The sequence below is a fragment of the Phyllobates terribilis genome, unplaced genomic scaffold (genome assembly GCF_046119375.1).
Source record: "Phyllobates terribilis strain yellow unplaced genomic scaffold, ASM4611937v1 Scaffold_3__8_contigs__length_932513732, whole genome shotgun sequence".
NCBI classification, from domain to species: domain Eukaryota; kingdom Metazoa; phylum Chordata; class Amphibia; order Anura; family Dendrobatidae; genus Phyllobates; species Phyllobates terribilis.
Window position 1 is genome coordinate 102115057 of NW_027362763.1, and position 16318 is coordinate 102131374.

The 16318-nt window shown below is 42.8% G+C and overlaps 1 protein-coding gene and 1 long non-coding RNA gene across 2 annotated transcripts; both read left to right on the forward strand.

Annotated features, from left to right (window-relative positions):
- The first annotated feature begins 4138 nt into the window (after positions 1-4138).
- LOC141257956 (uncharacterized) lies at positions 4139-4930 on the forward strand. The gene is made up of 3 exons (XR_012318141.1): positions 4139-4197; positions 4569-4688; positions 4777-4930. It is a non-coding gene; the product is annotated as an uncharacterized lncRNA (long non-coding RNA).
- A 1848-nt stretch (positions 4931-6778) lies between these two features.
- On the forward strand, positions 6779-16063 carry LOC141257957 (uncharacterized). The gene is made up of 6 exons (XM_073672960.1): positions 6779-6961; positions 10908-11027; positions 11131-13072; positions 14917-14967; positions 15664-15726; positions 15841-16063. The coding sequence occupies exons 1-6, from the start codon at positions 6842-6844 to the stop codon at positions 16059-16061; spliced, it is 2517 nt and encodes an 838-aa protein (XP_073529061.1). The 5' UTR covers positions 6779-6841; the 3' UTR covers positions 16062-16063.
- The last annotated feature ends 255 nt before the right edge of the window (positions 16064-16318 follow it).

Here is a 16318-nt window from a genome sequence, read left to right on the forward strand (position 1 = left end):
CAATAAGATTATAGAGGACAAAGAAAAGGCTGAGATATTAAACAGACACTTTTCATCCATGTTCACCAAAGAACCATCTGTTCCAGGGATATTTCAACAGGGCATAAATCAAAGTTCACCTCCTAAAATAACTAGTTTGCCCAGATGCAGGCGTACTTCTTTTTGTGTTAAATTAAATGTTGACAAATCCCCTGGCCCAGATGGTATTCATCCACGGATACTGCAGGAGCTGAACTCAATTGACAAACTGCTGAATCTCTTTTAACAGGGGTATTGACACAGGATTGCAGGATAGCCGATGTAGTACCAATATTTAAGAAAGTTAAGAAGGTGGATCCAGATAACTACCGTCCGGCAAGTCTGACATCAGTAGTGTACAAAGTTTTTGAGGGCATCATAAGAGACGACCTGAAGAGTTATATCGCAGAGATTATTATAAATGATAATCAGCATGGATTCATGAAAAATAGGTAGTGTCTAATCAACATGTTGGGTTTCTATGAGGAGGTAACTGCAAATCTGGATGTTGGTAATGCGGCTGATTTGATTTATCTGGATTTGGCAAACGCATTTGACACTGTACCACATAGCCTTATAATGAAGCTACAGAAGCAAGTGTGACGCTCACAGCCCTAACCCTGGGAAGATGGGGGATTACTCTGAGCCGGGTCCTGTGTTTTGGTGGGGTGCAGCCGTGGCCCGGACCCGCTCCGTGCCTAGGGCCGTCACATTAAAAAGGGTAGTACGGGCTTATCAGGGTTGAGTGGTTGCTATCGACTACGCCACCTGTGGTACCTGGTGAAGGCCACCAGCGCTGCTGCAGTCCTCCGAGGCGGGAAGTTATGGCAGCCGATGTTGATACTACTCCCCACAGGCGGAGCAGGGCCTCAGGGCAGAGAGACAGGATGGAGGGGGTTGTAGTGTAGGAGGTCTGGTGCTGCGTAGTGCGGTGCAGTGCCGAATAAAGAGTCTGGAGGCCATAGGGGTGGACTTCCAGGGTTTTTACTCCCGGTGGAGAGTACAGCTGCAAGGCTTCTCCCTGCTCCTCGCAGAGTTCTGCGGTCACCAGGAACGGGGGTCCGACAACCTCAGAGTAAGTCAAGTGTTCAATCAGGACCCCGCACCAGAGTGTTCCTAGACTTCAGACCGAGTCCGTGTATGTGTATGTGTATGTGTATGTGTATGTGTATGTGTATGTGTATGTGTATGTGTATGTGTATGTGTATGTGTATGTGTATGTGTATGTGTATGTGTGTATGTGTATGTGTATGTGTGTATATGTATATATGTATGTGTGTGTGTGTGTGTGTGTGTGTGTGTGTGTGTGTGTGTGTGTGTGTGTGTGTGTGTGTGTGTACTTGTTTTGCTATACTTGTGGGGACATGGACCTGAATACACACCAACAGTGTGGGGACCTCTGTCTTCGTGGGGACCAAAAATCAGGTCCCCACAAAGCTGCCAATGCTAATCAATGGAGAAGACCTTGTTTATATACCTAGCATCAAAATCTCAAGTGTCCCCTTTATACACATATATAAGAGACAGTGTGTATGAGTGTGTGTGCTCAATATGTGTACACTCCCTCTCTGGTGCCTTTGTGGTACTGCAAGGTGATACACACTTCAGAAAAGCCTCAAGATTCCACCTCTGGCAAACCGAGGTACTGCAGGCTCTCACACAAATTCCACCTCTGGCAAACCAAGGTACTGCAGGCTCTCACACAAATTTGTTTAAAGTGTGTTGTAGAGACATAGATACAGTCTTGGTCATATGACTTAGTGGGAGTGGTGTGCAGAGTCTTCGCAGTAAAGAGTATTCCATATTTCTGCCAGATACCCACAGAGATATTGAAATCTGAAAAAAGAGACTTCTGCTCATTGAAGGTAAGAACTGCTCACATAGGGTTCAACTCCACAGCAAACAACTCTCTATTTTATGCTGTATGTTGCTCTTTATATATTTGGGGTGACTGCACATAGGGTTGCATAATGTGGATTATGAATATAAGTGTACACAAGGTTCGTAATGTGGATGATGAGGGATAGATATCCCACATACCCAGCTTTCCAGTAACTTTCCTAAGCGATTAAATAGTTGGTGAATAAACATGATATATGTGTAATATATAAAGGATAAGGGGACCTCTTAAGCGGACCCTAAATCTGAGTTAAGTCTAAGGGTACGTCCACACGCTGCGGGTGTATGGCGTCTGGAATCCGTATGGAATCTGTACAGATTCTGTACGGACTTTGGCCGCTAAATGCGGCGGTATTCCTGAGTATATATATACCAATTGGTCGGCGTATATATGGCAGTAATAGGGTGGAATAGCGGCGGTAGTTCCTTACCACCGCTAATTCCCGCAAGAAGCCGCTGCTGATATTTAGCCACGGTTTCTGCCATTCTAGCATGTCAAATTATCAGACGGATCCTGTCCGTCAAATTGACATGATGTGGTTGAGAATAACGGCAGTCCAGATCAATTTCCGGCCGAAAATAATCCAACAAATGACATCAGTACTGGTTTTGCTGGCGACTACGGATCAGCCGCCACAAATCCGGCATGTGTGGACGAGCCATAATTCTCATCTGTTAGGTAATTCTGTCACAGACTTCATGCTTTTTATTGCAATTGGCAAAATTAATTCTATCTTTTCTTCAGGTTTTGAGGTGCTTTTTTTGCGCTCTTATGTGCGGCAAAAGCGCCAAAAAATACGCTGCTTAGATGTTGCAAGAGCGGTCTGACTGCGGTTCAATTCTAACCTATAAGCAATTTCCGTTCGGATTCCGCAAGAAATCCGAGCGTCAAATTGACAAGATGCGGTTGAAAATTGCCGCACTGCGGCCTACTTTCCGCGGCGGCAATTTTCCGCCCTGTGTGAACTGCTTTTTGCAGTTCACACAGGGTATAATGGAGGGCGTGGCCACAGTGGCATTTCCGTGCAAAACCTTGTGAAAAATCCACCACGTCTGAACGTACCCTTAAATGACTTATCAAATTTACTATTTGCACTTCATTCACACTGCCGCTGTTTTTGTGGCCGCATTTGTGGTCCATTCTTGCGACCCCCGAGTTTGCAAAAGTGGGCCGCAATTGCGGCCGCTCGAAAGCGGAGTATGTGGAATATATATCCCTTACACTATATAGATATCATGTTCATTCCCCATCTATCTTGCTCAGGAGAGCATCTCCCTCCCCCAGCACCAAGAGCAGCTCATACTGCATTGTTACACTGACTAGTAACACAGCACACAGAAATGCACCTTAATATTCCACTGTTAACCCTTTCCTCCCAGCAGTAACACACAACTCCTCACCTTGATATCATGGTGATTTATGGTCAGAATGACTTCAATGCGATCAGTGATTTCTATTCTAGCTCTGCTCACATAGATTTTATATCCACACTCAACTATAGGCCGTTCTTCATATTTTGGGGCCTTTTAGTCAGATATACTAGTTTGTGCCTGTATAGTATTCGTGTAGATGGGAGTGTAGGGCATGGGTTACATGGCACTGTGGTGGGATACTGATGGGAGGTATTGGTGCTGTGTTTGATGCTTCTACTGGGTATTTTCCTACAAATACTGTAACAGCTCACTGCTTAGAACAATCCTTCCCAGCTCTATAATATATTATATATACCCCACAATACAGGCTCACACACACATTTGTCTAAAGTGTGTTGTAGGGACACAGATACAGTCTTGGTCATGTGACTTAGTGGGAGTGGTGTGCAGTGTCCTAGGCTGTGTGCCCACGTTGCGGATTACAAGCGTTTTTGCTGCGGATTTTCCGCAGCGGAAACGCTTGTAAAACGCTTGGTAATCCGCATCCCATTGTCCCCAATGAGAATCCGCAAGTTCTATGCACATGCTGCGGATTTTTCTGCAACGTTTATGCTGCGTTCAAAAATCCGCAGCATGTCCATTAATTATGCGTTTCCGCATGCGGAATTGCCTTGTGCAATGCATTAAAAACGCAAGGCAATTCCGCATGTGGAAAACGTGCGATAAACGCGTGCGGAATTCCGCATGCGTTTTTCCGGGAGAGGACATGCGGAAATGAAGCAGAAATTTTCTGCTTCATTTCCGCAACGTGGGCACATAGCCTTAGCAGTAAAGAGTATTCCATATTTCTGCCAGATACCCACAGAGATATTGAAATCTGAAAAAAGAGACTTCTGCTCATTGAAGGTAAGAACTGCTCACATAGGGTTCAACTCCACAGCAAACGAGTGCTCTAGCACTGGCATCTCAGCAGTGATATTCCCCTACTGCACATGTGTGTCTGGGTCGCTGTGACAGTTTACAGGACATAACTCAGGGCACCCAGACAGAAGGCAGAGGGGAGCCTTAGCAGCTGAGCCTATATCTTGGCTTGTGAGCATTAAAACAGGCCGGCGATTACAGGGTAACATGAAAAATGTCCGGCTTGCATTATAACTAGAACATGACAATATCCTTTTAAGTACTAACCTATGATGCGTTCCTAAGCAGTTCATGTTATATGTTCTACATTTCATTTTCTTCATACTTTACAAGTAGTAGAATTTGCTTTGATATAGGCAACTGGATTTTCACAATGAAAAGGCGAAGGATAACGCCCGAAAAAGACGCCATACATTATGTCAGTGCCATCACTGACAAACCTGGATTGACCATGAAATACATCAATCCCCTTAAAGGTGAGTTAAAACAAGTTTTAACTAAATTGCCTTAATATTGTCATGCATTAGAATGACTGTCTTAGGTAATGATAAATATTTTCTACAGGAAGAGGAGTGTTTGCTGAAACTGAAATCGAAAAAGGGAGTTTTGTTGCAGAATATCGAGGCGAGCTTATCAATTTGGATGAGAGCCAGAAAAGGTCCATAAAGGACCCCAATTTTAAGAACTTCGTGTACGAATTTCAGTGGAATGAAAAAATATGGTGGTAAGTAATCAGTTTTTTTAATGCATTTTAGAGGGTATCCATCTTTCCCCAGTTGATAGCCAGTCCTGATTATGTCCTGTCTCTGCTGATCATGTGAATCCACTGCAGTCAGTTACTGAGGCAGCACCATTTTTGAAACATCAGGTAACATAAAGAAGCACCCTTAGGGCTTAGACACACATCGAAAAAATTTTCGGATCCGAATTTCGGATCCGAAATTCGGGTCTGAATTTGCGCAATTTCGGATCAGAAATTTTTTTGGGGACATCCAAAATTCAGATGTAAATTAAATGGGAAAATGAAAAAAAAAAAAAAAAAAAATTTGGGCCTGAAATTCGGTTCCGTTTACAAGTACAACTGAATTTCGGACCGAAATTTTTTTTCCCATTTATTATAATGGGGCTGAAATTCAGTCTGAAAATGAAAATTCGGACATGCATCCGAATTTTTTTTTTGAATCGGCCGATCCGAAAAAAATTCGGACGTGTGTTTTACCCCATTGAAATCAATGCATTTCAATGGGATCCGAAATCCGAAATTTTTTCGGACGTATTTTAGCCCTTAAGAGGGCAATATGAATAGGGGTTAGTTTGCTATTTAATAGCTATAGCAGGTAGATTTAGGGCTTTTAAACATATTGGTATACTCAGAAATCTCTCATTACAGTGAAGATGTAGCCTCTCTGACTTTACCAGCACAACAAAGGCAGCAAAATGTCTAAATTAAAAGCAGAGATGTATACTTTCCCTTTCCATGGCTGTTGGCAGTTTAGCTAGCATCAAACTGGTGACAAATTCCTTTAATAGATGTCAACCAGTGTCATTTCTTATGTTAAGATGACTGTAACAAGGGAATTTTGTCACCAGTTTTTCAGTGTGGCGTTCTCTCACTGTTTGGTAGGCACGGTGGTCAGACAGCAGAAACCAACTTATGTTATTTAATTATAGAGATTTAAAGGAGTTCTGTCAGGGCAAAAAAATAAATGATACTCCCCTGCTCCTGCAGACGCTGCCAGCAGTCCATGGGTCCGTCCTCCGGTCGGCGGCGCTGTGGTGTCACTTTCCTGACACTGCCCGGCCTGGAGTGCTTCCGGGTAGGGCTGTGTGCAGCGTCTTTTTGCGTGATATGACGCGTCGGGGGCAGGCTCCAACCCCCTGATGACACACTGTTGTTCCCACCCACCAGCGCCTCACAAATGTGAGCAGGGACTACTAAATTCAAAGTCCCTGTTCTTCCCACCCACTTTGACGTGCTGGTGGGTGGGAACACATGGAAACTCCATGTGCGTCAATGTGGGAAGGGACGGCCGGTAAAGCCTTCTGCAGTGACACTGTAGGAGTGTTCCCAGGCTGTCCCCGTCCACCGTGTCTCCATGGAGTGTATCCTTGGGTTTGCCTTCCATCCGGCACTTTGGCCTGTACGCCAGAGGGCAGGGATACCTTGAGGCAGGCTGTTCCCTGCTTGTAGTATTATCCGGGCACCTTCCCCTCTTCTGAGCACTTTGGTGCTTGCTCATCACAATTTATATGCAAATGAGCTCCACAAGCAGGATTAGTCCCCATTGTTATGAGGGGGGCTATTCCCATCCCTTACTGGAGTTTCACAGTGCTGAAGGGCTGCATAATGCCCCTCATTACCATGAGAACTCCTGCCATGCTCATTTTCATATAACATTTTATAGCTTAGATTAAATAAGATGTTGCCTTCCTCTGCACTCTGCCCACTGTTCCATGGCTTACCTATCTTTTAGTAAAACTCCACGCTAAAAAACTAGTGACAGACTCCCTTTAAATACATTTGTATTATCTTGGTTATATTATAATCAACCAGTTATTTGATGCATCCCAAGACAATGACTCATTAGGAAGATTAGTTAATGATGAATATAAAAACCCAAATTGCAAAATGAAGAAAGTTATGGTTGAAAAAAAGCCACATTTGTGCCTTTTTGCCATTAGCGACATCAACCCTGGAGAAGAAATTACATACAATTATGGGGATAGTAGTTTCCCTTGGAGAGAAAAGGTATAATTATATTACTTTGTTAGAATATTCAATCTAAAGACATTTATTAGGTGTCTAAAACTACAAATTACTAAATGTATCACTACAAAGACCAGACACCCATTTAATGTACAGTGTATGGAAGGTGTCCTATCTACTGATGACAGCTATCAAGTGAATTAAGGGCCTGGTGAGATCAATATCAACATGGCCATTATTGTTCCACAGAAGTGTCTTGCAGTACCTTATTCACCTCTCTTCACATATCAGTTCTTGGCCAAAATAAGCATGAATAGAAGTATTTATTCAGTGTTTGAACACACAGGTATCTGACGCGTTTAATTGACTATCAAAAAAAGGCATGTATTACAGTCCCATTGATTTCAATGGGAGCACACACACACTTTGCCATTTAAGCGCAGCCTGTTCTCCTCACCTATTAACATGAGAGGGGCAGCTGAAAAAGCTGAATGCTCTTTAAAAGCATCAGATTAAATGACAATATCAAAAAAGCGTCTAAAAAAACTGAAGACAGATGCCTGTGTGTTTGAGCCCTTGTTGTCAAAAATGTAATGAGCACAGGGAAGCAGGAGAAATGTATAAACAGCTGTAAAGTATGATGTATACATTTCAGGTTGATAAGGAAATAATGGGAGATATACACCTATGCTTTAAAGGTATATCTCCATGGTTGGATAACTCGTGTCCGCAATTATCATTACCCTTTGCTTGCGAGCCCAATAAATCTACGCCACACAATGTCGTAGAGTTTTGGAAAAGGTTGTATTGTATAATTACAATGGACGAGGTTAAATACCTCCAATTATATCACATGGTGAGGTAACAAAACATCTGTTAATTTACAGAAGATAATTGGTTAGTATATATAAACATGGGTTATATTCGTCATGTGGGCTCCATTTCAACGAATTTCAGTTTAGTTATGAGCACACAGTACCAATGCAGCATCCTACCTTTGGAGGCAGTATTGGACAAAGAAATTACTAAGAAAATGATATGGTTAGACAGAAAACCGGTTAACAAGTATACTAATAAGTGTTTATACTTCAACTTATCCTGGGTCTTAATGTCCAAGGATAGCCACATAGGCAATATAGATAAACTACTTAGGACATTACAGAATGTGCTGAACTCTTTGTGTTTAGAGAAAGCAGAGTTAAAGGTCACAGTCTTCTAGACATCTGATAAGAGACTGGACTACACATTGAACAATACTTTAGAACTATAGAACTTATCTATCTAGTGAATTCATAGATATTTCCACAACAAGGTCATGCACCAAGTGGGGACATTCAGCACATCCAGACTTCATAACCAACATTCAAAGCACCCTGCCTCTTCCTTTCAGGTCACGGTGCTCGTGGGGACATACTCACACACATTTCAGGTCATGCACCAAGTGGGGACATTCAGCACATCCAGACTTCATAACCAACATTCAAAGCACCCTGCCTCTTCCTTTCAGGTCACGGTGCTCGTGGGGACATACTCACACACATTTCAGGTCATGCACCAAGTGGGGACATTCAGCACATCCAGACTTCATAACCAACATTCAAAGCACCCTGCCTCTTCCTTTCAGGTCACGGTGCTCGTGGGGACATACTCACACACATTTCAGGTCATGCACCAAGTGGGGACATTCAGCACATCCAGACTTCATAACCAACATTCAAAGCACCCTGCCTCTTCCTTTCAGGTCACGGTGCTCGTGGGGACATACTCACACACATTTCAGGTCATGCACCAAGTGGGGACATTCAGCACATCCAGACTTCATAACCAACATTCAAAGCACCCTGCCTCTTCCTTTCAGGTCACGGTGCTCGTGGGGACATACTCACACACATTTCAGGTCATGCACCAAGTGGGGACATTCAGCACATCCAGACTTCATAACCAACATTCAAAGCACCCTGCCTCTTCCTTTCAGGTCACGGTGCTCGTGGGGACATACTCACACACATTTCAGGTCATGCACCAAGTGGGGACATTCAGCACATCCAGACTTCATAACCAACATTCAAAGCACCCTGCCTCTTCCTTTCAGGTCACGGTGCTCGTGGGGACATATTCACACACATTTCAGGTCATGCACCAAGTGGGGACATTCAGCACATCCAGACTTCATAACCAACATTCAAAGCACCCTGCCTCTTCCTTTCAGGTCACGGTGCTCGTGGGGACATACTCACACACATTTCAGGTCATGCACCAAGTGGGGACATTCAGCATATCCAGACTTCATAACCAACATTCAAAGCACCCTGCCTCTTCCTTTCAGGTCACGGTGCTCGTGGGGACATACTCACACACATTTCAGGTCATGCACCAAGTGGGGACATTCAGCACATCCAGACTTCATAACCAACATTCAAAGCACCCTGCCTCTTCCTTTCAGGTCACGGTGCTCGTGGGGACATACTCACACACATTTCAGGTCATGCACCAAGTGGGGACATTCAGCACATCCAGACTTCATAACCAACATTCAAAGCACCCTGCCTCTTCCTTTCAGGTCACGGTGCTCGTGGGGACATACTCACACACATTTCAGGTCATGCACCAAGTGGGGACATTCAGCACATCCAGACTTCATAACCAACATTCAAAGCACCCTGCCTCTTCCTTTCAGGTCACGGTGCTCGTGGGGACATACTCACACACATTTCAGGTCATGCACCAAGTGGGGACATTCAGCACATCCAGACTTCATAACCAACATTCAAAGCACCCTGCCTCTTCCTTTCAGGTCACGGTGCTCGTGGGGACATACTCACACACATTTCAGGTCATGCACCAAGTGGGGACATTCAGCACATCCAGACTTCATAACCAACATTCAAAGCACCCTGCCTCTTCCTTTCAGGTCACGGTGCTCGTGGGGACATACTCACACACATTTCAGGTCATGCACCAATCACACTATTTGTCTTTAGTGTTGAAAATGCTGATTGGTGGGGTGCAGACATCTGAAACTCCCACTAATCTGCTATTCAGCGATGTCTCCCTACAGAACCAGAAGCAGATGGCTTTGTTCACTGTGTAATGGATCTGCCAGGTTACTTTAGCTCAGTTCAGAGTCACTAGTATGGGAGCTGAGCTGCTGCAGTCTGGCATGGCCACTGCATAGTAAATTGAGCTATCTGCTTCTGGCTCCTTTCACAATGTAGATCTCGCTATGGTGGCTCTACACCCTCTGATCAGATTCAAGCCTATCCTGACGATATTGCATTAACATGCAAAACTCAAAAACTCATTTAAAAGGAAACCTGTCAGGTGGAATATACACAATAACTTACAGATGGAGAAAAAGAAATCTTGTGTGGCATGGCGTACCAGTGAGAAGCGCTGGTGCGCCATGCCACACAAGGCATTTACATTTGCTGTACAGCTTCTATTGTTCGCTGCACAGCGAATGTAAATAAGACATGGCCGTTTCTATTGAGCTAGACGCGCCCTATTGTATTTGCAGCGGCGAATATAAATAGAACGTGGCCACGATTTTAATGGAACGCGGCCGCTTCTATTCAGCCGTCCGTGTTCTATTGTATTTGCAGGACTGCCCGCGGCTAAAGTAAATTTGCCATGATTTATTTACAGGTTTGTGTCCTATCTTACTATGTAGGCGCAGAAAATCGGGCCTCGTGGCATGATGGGACACAAGAAAATATTTGCTCCATCTGCAGGTTATGAGAGGCATTGTCCACCTCACATGAAGTCCGGAAGCAAGTTTTGACAGCTCCCCCTCTCCCTGGCTTCTGCAGAAGCACCCACCGAAGTCCCAAGGGTGCCCATATTTTGACTCTGAAGCCATGTCTCTCCCATATACTGCAATAGGAGAACCACAGCTTAAGAGTCATATCAGCACCTGCTGCAATTCAGGTATAAATAAAAACAAATTTGGTTGTTAATTTGATACTGTTCCTATGTTTAAACTATGTAGGTGGCTGACAAACCCATGGTTACAAATGAAAACCAGAAGAATCTAGAGGTGTCCTGCTACAGTAGCCCCGAAACTGCACCATGTCTCCATACACAGCAAGCCACCTCACCAAAGATTGAGGTAAATTCAAGATCATGTTTCAGCTATCTTTCTACATGTTTAACCATTAAAACAAGTGAAAGGATGCCATTAAATGTATCAATGTGTTTGATTTTAATTACAGCAAAATATGAACACTATCTCTGACATTGAAAACAGCTCTGATTTTAGCCTAGAAAACAGCGAAGAAGAATATTTACCAGACTTTTCTGAGGAGAGCAGTTCAGAAACAAGCACCATCCATGAAGAGGTGCCATTACAGAGCCATCAAAAGAATACAAAGACCAACACTTCTCCACACACTGATTTACTATCTGATAGCACCAGTGTTTTGAACATGGAAAAAGAAATATCTGACTCTGTGTCAGTTCAGGTACTTTCCAAAAGGGAAAGTGGTGTAAGGATGTATAATAAAAAACAGTATTGTTTTTACTGCGAGAAACCATTCACAAAAATTGCAAGACATCTCAAACATGTTCATAAAAGTGAACCTGAAGTCGCAGGTGCATTTAAGTTTGCAAAGGGCTCAAAAGAAAGGCGAATGTCTTTAGAACATCTTCGAAATCGGGGCAACTTTGCTCACAATTCTAATGTAATGAGAACTGGAAGTGGAGTTCTTGTTACATTTAAACAGCCCACAAAAGGAAATTCTCCCAAAGATTTCATGCACTGCATTCATTGCCAAGGCTTATTTGTCAAAAAAAATCTCTGTAGACACATGAAAAAATGTAAACTAAACCAAACAAGTACATCATCAAGCCCTGGGAGAAAAAAAGTGCAATCTCTCTGTGCCTTTATGGGGCCCATGCCACCTGGAATTAGCAGTGGTTTTTGGAAGCTTCTAAGCTATATGAGACCAGATGAAATTTCATCCACAATTAAAACTGATGGCTCCATTGTACAGATGGGTCAGCATCTCTATAACAGAATCGGATCGGAAGTTGATAAACATGAATACATCCGTCAAAAACTTAGAGAAGTTGGAAGGTTAGTACTAGAGGCCAGAAAATGTTCTCCTCTTTTCAAACTTGTAGACTTTATTGTCCCATCAAACTTTATGCATGCCATAAATTCTGTGAGAGTTCTTGCTGGCTATGACGAAGAAACTAATACATTTAAAATTCCATCACTGGCACTGAAGCTTGGCCATAGCTTGGTGAAAATTTCCAGTATTCTAGAATGCCAAGCAATGGTGGAGGGATGCCAAGACAGAGTGGAGAATGCACGTAACTTCCGAAAGTTGTATGAAACAAGATGGAATGAGCTAATCTCATCAGCTGCCTTAAAATCTCTAAAAGAAACAAAATGGAACACTCCTCAGCTTTTACCTTTCACTGAAGATGTGAAAAAAATGCACTTGTATCTTGACGAAAAACTGCAGGAGTACTATAACCTTTTGTCAACTGCTCCCTCAGTTAAAAAATGGACATTACTTGCAAAAGTTATACTTGCACAGCTAATCTTATTCAATCGAAGACGAGAGGGTGAAGTTTCTAAGATGTTCTTAAGTAGCTTTACTTCAAGAGATCCTTCACATCTGCATGATGATGTTGCTTTAGCACTTTCTGACTTAGAAAAAAAGCTTTGCCAACATTTCACAAGAATTGAAATCCGAGGTAAACGAGGTAGAAAAGTTCCAATCCTTTTAACACCAGCAGTGCAAAATGCAATGACACTTCTTGTAGAGAAGCGTACAGTTTGTGGAGTGCTGTCTGAAAATGTGCACATGTTTGCCAGACCAGAGGCTTTGTCACATTTCAGAGGATGTGATTGTATACGCTTTTTTGCTAAAGAATGTGGAGCTAAAAATCCTGAAACACTGACTTCCACCAAGCTACGAAAGCATGTTGCTACTCTAACAAAAGTTCTGAACTTAAACGACACAGAGTTAGATCAATTAGCAGACTTTCTTGGCCACGACATTAAGGTGCACAGACAATATTACCGCCTCCCAGAAGGAACCTTACAGCTTGCCAAGATCAGCAAACTTCTGTTGGCTCTTGAAAAAGGAAGACTGGCTGAATTTAAAGGCAAAAATTTTGAGGATATCAGCATTGATCCAGAGGGTTAGTAATGAGGAAAATATCCATTTATGAGTATGTAATTTTTGTTCTGTAAAATTACAGCTTACCTGCACAGCCTTTGAGTTACTGTCTCCAGAAATACTTCTTTTCTATTTTAAACAACTCTGTTTGATGGATATCAGTGTTATTATCTTGGGTATGTTTAGGCCAGGTTTACACGACCGTGGTTATCCACAGCCGTTTTTACAGATCCGTTGCTCCGTGATTCACGGAGCAATAGATCTGTACAAAAACAGCCGTGTTAACCACCGCCGCGGAACCGTAGCTTCCTTGGCCAACAAGGGTTGCCAAGGAAGCTGCGGCCTCAGCAGCACAGCAATGTTAAATTAACATTGCAGCACTGCTGCCTGTAGCTGCCCGCTGACTCCCTGTAACCAGAGAAGCCAGCGAGTGGTTGCTAGGGACCCGATCGCAGGTGTTGCCCGCGGGTGTCTGCTGCAAAATGCAGCAGTTACCCGCCTGGGATACAGTGCAATCTCTTTACTTAAACCCCGGGCGGCCGCCGAGAATACAATAGGACGTGGCCGGCTCAAAAGAATTGGCTGCGTTCTATTAGTAGTCGCTGTGCAGCAAACAATAGTGGCTGCACAGTGAATGTAAATGACTTGTGTCGCATGGCGTGCCAGTGCTTCTCACTGGCACACCATGCGACACAGGAATTTATTTGCTCCATCTGTATATATTATGTTGACCTAGTATGTAATGTATTGATTACTGGGTTCACATAACATATATAGACTTTGTAAAGGGACAGATTAGAACAGAGTATTAAGCTACCTAATCTAAACAGATATAATATACACCTATTATCCATATTGTAACCTACTCTTTTAGGATATATATATCCGGCCATTCGTATAAACTACGATACATAGGGGAATGCCGAAGCAGAAAAAAAGGAACATATGTCCCATTTATAGAGAATAGAAAAACTTTTTATTATTTCCAAAAACTTTACTATACAGAGTTTGAAGTGACGCAGCATGTATCAAAAAACACATACAAAAATTTTTGTTAAAACATACTTAAAAACACACGAATATCGCAGGAGTGTAGGCATCACATCCAAAAGGTATCATTATTACACACAACATCCCTGTGAGTACTGAAATAGTGAATAGGGAGAGTGTAAACAACCCAATCAAAGTGCAAGCAAAATTCAGTCCAAACGGACCATATATATGTATATAACTCTCCTAATCACCATTCATCAAATGTTACCAATATTCATCATAATTAGCTCTATGGAGTGAAGCCCACACGCCGCGTGGTTCCCCGAAGCGCGTTTCGGCGCTATTGGAAGGCAATAGCGCCGAAACACGCGTCGGGGAACCACTCGGCGTGTGGGCTTCACTCCATAGAGGTAATTATGATGAATATTGGTAACATTTGATGAATGGTGATTAGGAGAGTTATATACATATATATGGTCCGTTTGGACTGAATTTTGCTTGCACTTTGATTGGGTTGTTTACACTCTCCCTATTCACTATTTCAGTACTCACAGGGATGTTATGTGTAATAATGATACCTTTTGGATGTGATGCCTACACTCCTGCGATATTCGTGTGTTTTTAAGTATGTTTTAACAAAAATTTTTGTATGTGTTTTTTGATACATGCTGCGTCACTTCAAACTCTGTATAGTAAAGTTTTTGGAAATAATAAAAAGTTTTTCTATTCTCTATAAATGGGCCATATGTTCATTTTTTTCTGCTTCGGCATTCCCCTATATATATAGACTTTGTAGGATAGGATTATTTTTTACTTTTTGAACATTTTCTATAGCATATTCATTCACATTGGTGATTTGTATTTTTGCTTTAGAACCAGTACAGCTCTATAGTGATGAGTCAGAAGATGAGCAATCCCCTGAAGGTATGTAGCTTTTCCATTTTATAAAGATGTCCACAAAATAAATATGAATATACCGTACATATTCGAGTATAATCCGAGTTTTTTCACCCCAGAAAATGGGCTGAAAAAGCCTCCTTGGCTTATACACGAGTCAGTAAAAAAAATAAAAATTTGCAGAGCCACCTCGTTCCCAGCCGACCCTACCGGCACCGCCTCGTTCCTAGCCAACATTGCCAGCCAACCCAGCATAGGAAAACTGCAGGAGGACACAGGGGACCTACAGACAGGCTGTTGCATTTCCTGGCCGACCCTGCTGGTGCTGGCTTGTTCTCAGCCGACCCAGCACAGGAGGACTGTAGGAGGGCTCAGGGTATCTACAGGAGGGCATAGGTGACCTACAGGCTGGCTATAGGAGGGCGCAGAGGGGTACAGGCTGCTACATTTCCCAGCCAACCCTGCCGGTGCCGACTTGTTCTTGGCCAACCCAGCATAGGAGGGCACAGGGTACTTACAGGCTGGCTATAGGAGGGTACAGGGGACTTACAGGCTGGTTACATAAGAGCAGTGGGGGGCTACAGAGGGTCACAGGCTGCTGTATTTCCCACCCTCGGCTTATATGAGGGTCAAAGTTTTTTCCCACTTTTTTATGTTAAAAGTCGGGGGGGTTGGCTTATACACGAGTATATATTTTATTTATATAATCTTTTTCTTCTTTAGAACAAATTCAGCACCAAAGTGAGTTAGAGCTTGGGCAGGACCATAAACTACAGAAATCAGAAGGCATGTGTTCCTTTAAATTTTATATTGTTGTATTGGAATACTATATCATGCAATTCTCATATATTGATATGAAAACAGGTATTTTAAAAAATATATATATTTTTTATTTTTCAGGCCGAAAACCTGTAAAGAAGATACCTTGGAACAGGGAGGAAGTGAAGGCTGTAGAGAAACATATGATTAAATTTATTCATAAATGTAAAGTGCCTGGAAAAAATGACTGTGTGGCATGTATCGCTGCAGAACCATCTGCACTGAAAGACAGAAACTGGCTTGCTGTTAAGTTTTACATAAAGAACCGCATAACAGCTCTAAAACGCAATCCGATAGAATAAACAACATTTTGAGCCAGGCACCGGGTTTTAAGTTTGGTTAAATTATAGGTTAGCATACTAGAAAAGAACAAAAGAAATTTAATTCTACCTAAAACCTAACAGTTCTATCCCCTACTCTGAGCCTCAAACTCATGGGGCTTATAGTAGGTGGAACAGGAAATCCGGGGATGTATTTTTTATACTTGCCCCCATTCCCGTACCTGCATGTCTGAAAGTGGTATAGTACAAGCAGGTGTGCAATATAGCCGCTTGTCCTT